The sequence below is a fragment of the Littorina saxatilis genome, linkage group LG11 (genome assembly GCF_037325665.1).
Source record: "Littorina saxatilis isolate snail1 linkage group LG11, US_GU_Lsax_2.0, whole genome shotgun sequence".
NCBI classification, from domain to species: Eukaryota; Metazoa; Mollusca; class Gastropoda; order Littorinimorpha; family Littorinidae; genus Littorina; species Littorina saxatilis.
In genome coordinates this window covers 17,518,073-17,528,373 of record NC_090255.1, presented here as the reverse complement: position 1 = coordinate 17,528,373, position 10,301 = coordinate 17,518,073, and the positions used below count along the sequence as shown (strand labels likewise).

General features: G+C 41.7%; 1 protein-coding gene across 1 annotated transcript; it reads left to right on the top strand.

The window, feature by feature from the left end:
• The first annotated feature begins 15 nt into the window (after nucleotides 1-15).
• LOC138979910 (cytochrome b-c1 complex subunit 7-like) lies at nucleotides 16-9,191 on the top strand. Its single transcript, XM_070352684.1, has 4 exons — nucleotides 16-115; nucleotides 437-499; nucleotides 2,866-3,032; nucleotides 8,728-9,191. Exons 1-4 carry the CDS (start codon nucleotides 88-90, stop codon nucleotides 8,803-8,805), a joined length of 336 nt encoding a protein of 111 aa, XP_070208785.1. The 5' UTR covers nucleotides 16-87; the 3' UTR covers nucleotides 8,806-9,191.
• Nucleotides 9,192-10,301: the final 1,110 nt, after the last annotated feature.

Here is a 10,301-nt window from a genome sequence, read left to right as displayed (position 1 = left end):
AAGTAAAATGGATTCTTTCTTCGTCAAATCAGTTGAAATCTCGTCTGACTGCGTCTTTGACAATCGGTGGCACTTTTACGAAACAAAATGGCTGCTAGAAAAGTCGTGGCTGAAGGTCAGTTTTCTATTTCAGTAATTTATCCCTTAATTCAAAATCTGGTAAAGCGATCGAGTGTTTTCTTTCACCAAAAGTTTATTTTCTGAACTGTTTCACATAAATTTTAGTTGTTTGTGTCCTGGGGACGAAGAAAGCAACCTCGATTCGATTTCGAAACTGCAGTTTCACCAAGGCCAAAGCAGACGACATTCAGTCTTCGTTCTTGTTACACGACACATCAGCGATATGGTCGACAATTCCAACCCCATGGAAAAGATAAATGTTTTTTCATGTTCATCTTTCTGTCAATATATTGGTACAATTTTGTCTTCTTTGCAGTTCCTGCCTGGAAGCGCTCTTTGCAGCGTTGGGCCTACTACAAGTCTTATTTCCCGTCCCTGGGTGAGTCTTACAAGTTGCTAATTTTTGCAGTTTAAAGGCACAGTAAGCCTCCCGTAAACCATCACAGATACTGTCAGGCTTTTACACACAGTACAAACACCCTTTCATTTAAACACTCACCGCTTGAGAACATCCTAGGTGCCCTCCGTAAAGAGCGAGCAATTTTCAAAGAATTTATTTTTGCGTGGTTTATCTTACCCCTGAGCCATCGTAAACCCCTGTGATCCAGTTTCCCTTTTTCACAATGTAGTCGTCAGTTAGTAATTTGAATGCGACTCGCTGTGAGCTTATCTGCAATAGCACGTTATTATGTACCTCTGACTATGCACGAAACAAACGGCTGTGGTTCACAAGAACTCTAGCGATGGCTTTTGACTGTTCAGAGGAACTGGCGATAGGCATAAACCGTCGTCTGCTACGAGAACCATGACCTTGCGTGACCCTGCTTCCGGGCTTTTCTTTTTTCAAACTTTCAAAACTTTGAATTGTACTGATCTTGTCTTGATGAAAAAAGAATTCCTTTATGATTTAGGAATGTTTGTGTTACAAGCTGTCAATTTATTATTTAGATTTTAAAAGTTAGGTCTAGCGCCAAAACGCACCACGGTCCGATTGTCTACTGAGACAATCCGCAAAATTAATTCTTTGAAAATTGCTTGCTCTTTACGTAGGGCACTTAGGATGTTCCCGTTTGGTGAGCGTTCAAATGGAAGGGTGTGTGTAAAAGCCTGACAGTATCTGTGATGGTTTACGGGAGGCGTACTGTGCCTTTAATGTAAATTACTACCGTACTTTCCGGGTCATAAGGCGCGACTTTTTTCCTCGAGTTCGACCCCTGCGTCTTGTATATCAAAGAGACCGCTTGAGTACCAGTCAAACAACTTGTGATAATGCATGTTTCAGCTACTAGGTACTGCCCTGCCTTTGATCTGGCCGCACACACAGATTTCCACTCTGTTAAACTCTCACTGACCGGTCACTGACCCCGATGCAGGAAGTGTTTCCTCTCTCAGATATGACAGGGGAACCACCTCTCATGGCAAAAACTGGGTCATTGACCCCTGGGAAGAAGGTCGTGTCTTTTAACAAGGCCACCCAGCTATCACAATGCCTTTGATCTGGCCGCACACAAATTTTCACTCAGTTAAAGTCGGTCACTGACCCCGATGCAGGAAGTGTTTCCTCTCTTAGATATGACAGGGGAGCCACCTCTCATGGCAAAAACTGGGTCATTTTGGTGCGCCCTATCGGCCCCCTGGTGACTGGATTACAATTTTTTTTAAAAAGAAGGGGGTGCGTCTTAGATAACGAAGCGCCTTGTCACCCGGAAAGTACGGTAAATACCAACCATCAGTTTTTTGGTAATGTTGAACTTTAGTATGTCAAATTCATAGCTCGTAATTCAGGGGTATTTAAGCCTCCAAATTTGTGGAACCTGCACTTGTAATCATAACAAGTCATTTTAGATCCCTTTGAAGTCACGGAATGAACTCCGATGAACTGTACGGTTGCATTTCGTTTACATGCGTCAAAGAAGGAATTATCCGTATGGGCGGACAGGGGAGGCAACTCCGTCGTGTAAATGATGTCCCTTGGTTGACAATGTATGCCATTTTCAAGGCATTTTCGTCGATCAAACAACCAAATTAATTAATTATGCTAAGTTTGGAGCTCAATCCCTCAATTGATTTCACGACAAATGTTCTTTGGCTTGATTACAGGGATTTATATCAAAAATTAGTAAAGAATGCCACTGGATTCTGAGCTATGAATTTAACACACTAAAGTTCAAGATAACCAGTTTTTTTTATTTGTTTTGATTTTTTAGATTTGGCTGCAGCAGGTTTGTCGTGACTAAACTTAGTCAGATTCAGAGTGGGTGAAATCAAACACCTTGACAGTCCTGAGTCAGGTCTCACCAGTGACCACCAGTGGTGTGGCTAGGAAGAAGCATTTCATGGGGACAGCTCGCCTGTAGGATTTGGCAAGAGTAGCGAAGCGTCTATGTGAAGATGTTTGCTATGCGAGAAAATATGGCAGCTACCAGTCACATTGGATATGTTCACCGACGAGATCCTGCAGACAACTCTTTCGGTATCAAGCCAGTCATGTTAAATTCTTGCCTGCCCAGCACAGAATCGTAACTTTTGCGCCCTCACTCATGTCTTGCAAGGCAGGAAGCTAGTCACAAGCAGTTCTTGCCTCTGCAAAACGGGCATCAGTTACATGGACTGGCTATCATTATCAAGATCGGCAGAAATTGAGTTTGTCGATTCAGTATGACCAAAGATTGAGGCCTGATATTGATAACAATATTTCATCACATTCACAATTAATTAATTCTCTTTTCTTTCTTTTTTTGACAGGTTTGGTGCGGGATGATTGTCTGGACGAGACGTCAGCCGTAAAGGAAGCGATCAAACGATTGCCAGCTGACGTGTACGACGCCCGTCAGTTCCGCATCTCCCGCGCCATGTACCTCTCCAACCGCAAAGAGATCCTGCCCAAGGGGGAGTGGACCAAGATGGAGGAGGTTAGTTCTCTGTGTGTGTGTCACTGTGTGTCTGTCTGTGTTACACAGTTTTTGTGTATGTGTATGTCTGTCTGACTTGCATTATTTGTGCATGTCTGTCTATGCTGGGTTTTTTTCTTTTTGTTTTTTTCTTTCTCTCTGCATCACAGTTTGTGTGACTGTGTGCATGTCTGTCTGACTTACAGTTTATGTGTCTGTGCATGTCTGTCTGAGTTACAGTTTGTGTGTCTGTGTATGTCTGTCTGCGTTACAGTTTGTGTGTCTGTGTATGTCTGTCTGCGTTACAGTTTGTGTGTCTGTGTATGTCTGTCTGAGTTACAGTTTGTGTGTCTGTGTATGTCTGTCTGCGTTACAGTTTATGTGTCTGTGCATGTCTGTCTGAGTTACAGTTTGTGTGTCTGTGCATGTCTGTCTGACTTACAGTTTGTGTGTCTGTGTATGTCTGTCTGACTTACAGTTTGTGTGTATGTGCATGTCTGTCTGAGTTACAGTTTGTGTGTCTGTGCATGTCTGTCTGACTTACAGTTTGTGTGTCTGTGCATGTCTGTCTGAGTTACAGTTTGTGAGTATGTCTGTCTGAGTTACAGTTTGTGTGTCTGTGCATGTCTGTCTGAGTTACAGTTTGTGAGTATGTCTGTCTGAGTTACAGTTTGTGTGTGTGCATGTCTGTCTGACTTACAGTTTGTGTGTCTGTGTATGTCTGTCTGACTTACAGTTTGTGTGTCTGTGTATGTCTGTCTGACTTACAGTTTGTGTGTATGTGCATGTCTGTCTGAGTTACAGTTTGTGTGTCTGTGCATGTCTGTCTGAGTTACAGTTTGTGTGTATGTCTGTCTGCGTTACAGTTTGTGTGTATGTCTGTCTGAGTTACAGTTTGTGTGTCTGTGTATGTCTGTCTGAGTTACAGTTTGTGTGTATGTCTGTCTGCGTTACAGTTTGTGTGTATGTCTGTCTGACTTACAGTTTGTGTGTATGTCTGTCTGAGTTACAGTTTGTGTGTCTGTGTATGTCTGTCTGAGTTACAGTTTGTGTGTCTGTGTATGTCTGTCTGCGTTACAGTTTGTGTGTCTGTGTATGTCTGTCTGAGTTACAGTTTGTGTGTCTGTGCATGTCTGTCTGAGTTACAGTTTGTGTGTCTGTGCATGTCTGTCTGAGTTACAGTTTGTGTGTCTGTATATATCTGTCTGAGTTACAGTTTGTGTGTCTGTATATATCTGTCTGAGTTACAGTTTGTGTGTCTGTATATATCTGTCTGAGTTACAGTTTGTGTGTCTGTGTATATCTGTCTGAGTTACAGTTTGTGTGTCTGTATATATATCTGTCTGAGTTACAGTTTGTGTGTCTGTGCATGTCTGTCTGAGTTACAGTTTGTGTGCAGGGTTCGACACTAGCAGGGGCGGGGGGCGGAACGCCCCAGAGTTTTGTGTTCCGCCCCAAACATTGCCGAAGCTTGGGGCCCACTCCGTCCCAGGATAAATTCCAACAATGACAAACCGAAAATTCTAATGGCAGAGCCAATCACAAAATATCGCCAGTCAAAGTCGTCACTGAAATTTGCGTTACGATCAATGCCGCAGTCAAGAAAAAAAAAACATTGAAATCGTCGAAGGACAATGCCGCAAGGGAAATAACTCCCAGATTGCGCTCTTTAGCGTGAGAGATAAGTATCGCCTTCAAATGCCAAACGCAAAATGTGGCGACACATCCCTGGTGTAAAAAGACATGGAAATGAAGATGAAGAACAGGGTGGAGAGAAACGAAAAAAGGAGACCGATGCAGCCAAAAGCGCAAAGCGCTGTCGTAATTTCAATGTCAAATGGTTGAAAGAATTTCCCTGGCTTCAGTACGATGAAGAAAAACAGACAATGCATTGCCGCACGTGAATACTGAGAGTGGGCCCCAGATGTTTGTTTTCCGCCCCAGCAATTTCCATCTCTGGGGCCAGTGTGGCCCCAGGCCAAATAAGTTAGTGTCGACCCCTGGTGTGTCTGTGCATGTCTGTCTGAGTTACAGTTTGTGTGTCTGTGCATGTCTGTCTGAGTTACAGTTTGTGAGTATGTCTGTCTGAGTTACAGTTTGTGAGTATGTCTGTCTGCGTTACAGTTTGTGTGTATGTCTGTCTGAGTTACAGTTAGTGTGTATGTCTGTCTGCGTTACAGTTTGTGTGTCTGTGCATGTCTGTCTGAGTTACAGTTTGTGAGCATGTCTGTCTGAGTTACAGTTTGTGTGTCTGTGCATGTCTGTCTGAGTTACAGTTTGTGTGTATGTCTGTCTGACTTACAGTTTGTGTGTATGTGTATGTCTGTCTGAGTTACAGTTTGTGTGTCTGTGTGACTTACAGTTTGTGTGTATGTCTGTCTGCGTTACAGTTTGTGTGTATGTCTGTCTGAGTTACAGTTAGTGTGTATGTCTGTCTGCGTTACAGTTTGTGTGTCTGTGCATGTCTGTCTGACTTACAGTTTGTGTGTCTGTGTATGTCTGTCTGAGTTACAGTTTGTGTGTCTGTGTATGTCTGTCTGCGTTACAGTTTGTGTGTATGTCTGTCTGAGTTACAGTTTGTGTGTATGTCTGTCTGCGTTACAGTTTGTGTGTATGTCTGTCTGCGTTACAGTTTGTGTGTATGTCTGTCTGCGTTACAGTTTGTGTGTCTGTCTGACTTACAGTTTGTGTGTATGTCTGTCTGTGTTACAGTTTGTGAGTATGTCTGTCTGCGTTACAGTTTGTGTGTCTGTCTGACTTACAGTTTGTGTGTATGTCTGTCTGCGTTACAGTTTGTGTGTATGTCTGTCTGACTTACAGTTTGTGTGTATGTCTGTCTGACTTACAGTTTGTGTGCATGTCTGTCTGAGTTACAGTTTGTGTGTCTGTGTATGTCTGTCTGAGTTACAGTTTGTGTGTATGTCTGTCTGACTTACAGTTTGTGTGTATGTCTGTCTGAGTTACAGTTTGTGTGTCTGTGTATGTCTGTATGAGTTACAGTTTGTGTGTATGTCTGTCTGCGTTACAGTTTGTGTGTCTGTGTGACTTACAGTTTGTGTGTATGTCTGTCTGAGTTGCAGTTTGTGTGTATGTCTGTCTGAGTTACAGTTTGTGTGTATGTCTGTCTGAGTTACAGTTTGTGTGTATGTCTGTATGAGTTGCAGTTTGTGTGTATGTCTGTATGAGTTGCAGTTTGTGTGTATGTCTGTCTGAGTTACAGTTTGTGTGTATGTCTGTCTGAGTTACAGTTTGTGTGTATGTCTGTCTGAGTTACAGTTTGTGTGTATGTCTGTATGAGTTGCAGTTTGTGTGTATGTCTGTCTGAGTTGCAGTTTGTGTGTATGTCTGTCTGAGTTACAGTTTGTGTGTATGTCTGTCTGAGTTACAGTTTGTGTGTATGTCTGTCTGAGTTACAGTTTGTGTGTATGTCTGTCTGAGTTACAGTTTGTGTGTATGTCTGTATGAGTTGCAGTTTGTGTGTATGTCTGTCTGAGTTACAGTTTGTGTGTATGTCTGTCTGAGTTACAGTTTGTGTGTATGTCTGTCTGTCTGACTTACAGTTTGTGTGTATGTGTATGTCTGTCTGCGTTACAGTTTGTGTGTCTGTCTGTCTGCGTTACAGTTTGTGTGTCTGTCTGTCTGCGTTACAGTTTGTGTGTATGTCTGTCTGACTTACAGTTTGTGTGTATGTCTGTCTGAGTTGCAGTTTGTGTGTATGTCTGTCTGAGTTACAGTTTGTGTGTATGTCTGTCTGAGTTACAGTTTGTGTGTATGTCTGTCTGAGTTACAGTTTGTGTGTATGTCTGTCTGAGTTACAGTTTGTGTGTATGTCTGTCTGCGTTACAGTTTGTGTGTATGTCTGTCTGAGTTACAGTTTGTGTGTATGTCTGTATGAGTTGCAGTTTGTGTGTATGTCTGTCTGAGTTACAGTTTGTGTGTATGTCTGTCTGAGTTACAGTTTGTGTGTATGTCTGTCTGAGTTACAGTTTGTGTGTATGTCTGTCTGTCTGACTTACAGTTTGTGTGTATGTGTATGTCTGTCTGCGTTACAGTTTGTGTGTCTGTCTGTCTGCGTTACAGTTTGTGTGTCTGTCTGTCTGCGTTACAGTTTGTGTGTATGTCTGTCTGTGTTACAGTTTGTGAGTATGTCTGTCTGCGTTACAGTTTGTGTGTCTGTGTATGTCTGTCTGCGTTACAGTTTGTGTGTCTGTGTATGTCTGTCTGCGTTACAGTTTGTGTGTCTGTGTATGTCTGTCTGAGTTACAGTTTGTGTGTCTGTGTATGTCTGTCTGTGTTACAGTTTGTGTGTCTGTGTATGTCTGTCTGCGTTACAGTTTGTGTGTCTGTCTGCGTTACAGTTTGTGTGTATGTCTGTCTGCGTTACAGTTTGTGTGTATGTCTGTCTGCGTTACAGTTTGTGTGTCTGTCTGTCTGAGTTACAGTTTGTGTGTATGTCTGTCTGTCTGACTTACAGTTTGTGTGTATGTCTGTCTGAGTTACAGTTTGTGTGTATGTCTGTCTGAGTTACAGTTTGTGTGTATGTCTGAGTTACAGTTTGTGTGTATGTCTGTCTGAGTTACAGTTTGTGTGTATGTCTGTCTGAGTTACAGTTTTGTGTGTATGTCAGAGTTACAGTTTGTGTGTATGTCTGTCTGAGTTACAGTTTGTGTGTATGTCTGTCTGAGTTACAGTTTGTGTGTATGTCTGAGTTACAGTTTGTGTGTATGTCTGTCTGAGTTACAGTTTGTGTGTATGTCTGTCTGAGTTGCAGTTTGTGTGTATGTCTGTCTGAGTTACAGTTTGTGAGTATGTCTGTCTGCGTTACAGTTTGTGTGTCTGTGCATGTCTGTCTGAGTTACGGTTTGTGTGTATGTCTGTCTGCGTTACAGTTTGTGTGTCTGTGTATGTCTGTCTGCGTTACAGTTTGTGTGTCTGTGCATGTCTGTCTGAGTTACGGTTTGTGTGTATGTCTGTCTGCGTTACAGTTTGTGTGTCTGTCTGTCTGTGTGACTTACAGTTTGTGTGTATGTCTGTCTGTGTGACTTACAGTTTGTGTGTATGTCTGTCTGTCTGTGTTACAGTTTGTGTGTATGTCTGTCTGTGTGACTTACAGTTTGTGTGTATGTCTGTCTGTCTGCGTTACAGTTTGTGAGTATGTCTGTCTGCGTTACAGTTTGTGTGTCTGTGCATGTCTGTCTGAGTTACAGTTTGTGTGTATGTCTGTCTGCGTTACGGTTTGTGTGTATGTCTGTCTGCGTTACAGTTTGTGTGTATGTCTGTCTGCGTTACAGTTTGTGAGTATGTCTGTCTGCGTTACAGTTTGTGAGTATGTCTGTCTGCGTTACAGTTTGTGTGTCTGTGTATGTCTGTCTGCGTTACAGTTTGTGTGTGTGTGTATGTCTGTCTGGGTCACAGTTTGTGTGTGTGTCTGTATGAGTTGCAGTTTGTGTGTATGTCTGTCTGTCTGCGTTACTGTTTGTGTGTATGTGTGTATCATTGTATGTCTGCCTGACTTACAGTTTATGTGTCTGCATTACTGAGTGTCTGTGTCACTGTGTGTGCGTCCAAAGAAAAGCAAAATATGTTTGATTACATGATGTCTGCTAAGAATTAGACTTAGAGAGAAATCTCAGACTTTGATAGTTTACTTGGCATACGTATGGGTTTGTATCAATCTTGTTACTGTTTTATAAAATGACAATTTGTTTGGTTACAGGATGTTCGCTACCTGATGCCTTTGATTCAAGAGGTGGAGCGGGAACGTCAGGAACGACAGGAGTGGGACAAAAAGTGAACATGAAGTGCTTAGGTCAAGGACGCTGTTTGAGTTAGGTCAAGGACACTGTTGAGGTCAAGTACAATTTGTGTTAGGTCAAGGACACTTTAATTAATTTTGTTTTGTTTATCAGCTCAGCTCTCAAAACTGGTAGACTTCGAATGTGTGTTAATGTCATCGATTCTCTCCATTCGTTGACAGGTCGAACTCAGACAGCAAGCGTAGTGATGATATGTGAACTTTCGTCAGAGCTAAGGGCAGTAAACGATTTTCGATAAGTCTGTGTGCAGTTCAATTACATCTGTGTAGATTCTGAGATGTGTTTTGTTAGAATGCAGACTCAGACTGAGCTGACGATGTGTGAATGAGAGTCATGAAAGTGTAAATAAATCTTTTTGAACGTGTTTTGAAATGGTTGTTTCATATGTTGCGTGCAAAGCTTGGGGAGACAGACTCATTGCAAGAGAAAAATGGGGTGTGATTTTGTTTAATTGAAATGTTAAAAATGTGCCTTGGTCAGTTGGTGCTGGTTATGATGGAAAGTTTACAGGCAGAGGACTTAGGCCGCATGTGCACCCATGTAGAAGAGATAGACTGTGTGTGTGTGTGTGAAAGCATTTATACAGTTTGTGTGTTGGAGGGAGGTCTAGTGATACTGGAAGCAAAGGTTCCTTGTGGTTTCACATGCTTCACTTACATTCTCATCACATTTGATTTGCACGTTGAAAGGAAAACTTGCTGTTGACACTAGCCTTGACACCAGGCATTGCAAATTAGAGCATGTACACTCCGTTATACAGTGGAATCCCCCTTTACAAAAACAACGACAAGAAAATCAGGTCTTAAAAAGCAGAGATTTTTTAAATGGAGTTACATTTACAGAGTTAAAGAACAGAAACTCTGGAAAAGCAAGGTGTTTAAATAACAAGTCGCGTAAGGCGAAAATACAATATTTAGTCAAGTAGCTGCCATTTTTCAGCAAGACCGTATACTCGTAGCATCGTCAGTCCACCGCTCATGGCAAAGGCAGTGAAATTGACAAGAAGAGCGGGGTAGTAGTTGCGCTAAGAAGGATAGCACGCTTTTCTGTACCTCTCTTTGTTTTAACTTTCTGAGCGTGTTTTTAATCCAAACATATCATATCTATATGTTTTTGGAATCAGGAACCGACAAGGAATAAGATGAAAGTGTTTTTAAATTGATTTGGACAATTTAATTTTGATAATAATTTTTATATATTTAATTTTCAGAGCTTGTTTTTAATCCGAATATAACATATTTATATGTTTTTGGAATCAGCAAATGATGGAGAATAAGATAAACGTAAATTTGGATCGTTTTATAAATTTTTATTTTTTTTTACAATTTTCAGATTTTTAATGACCAAAGTCATTAATTAATTTTTAAGCCACCAAGCTGAAATGCAATACCGAACCCCGGGCTTTGTCGAAGATTACTTGACCAAAATTTCAACCAATTTGGTTGAAAAATGAGGGCGTGACAGTGCCGCCTCA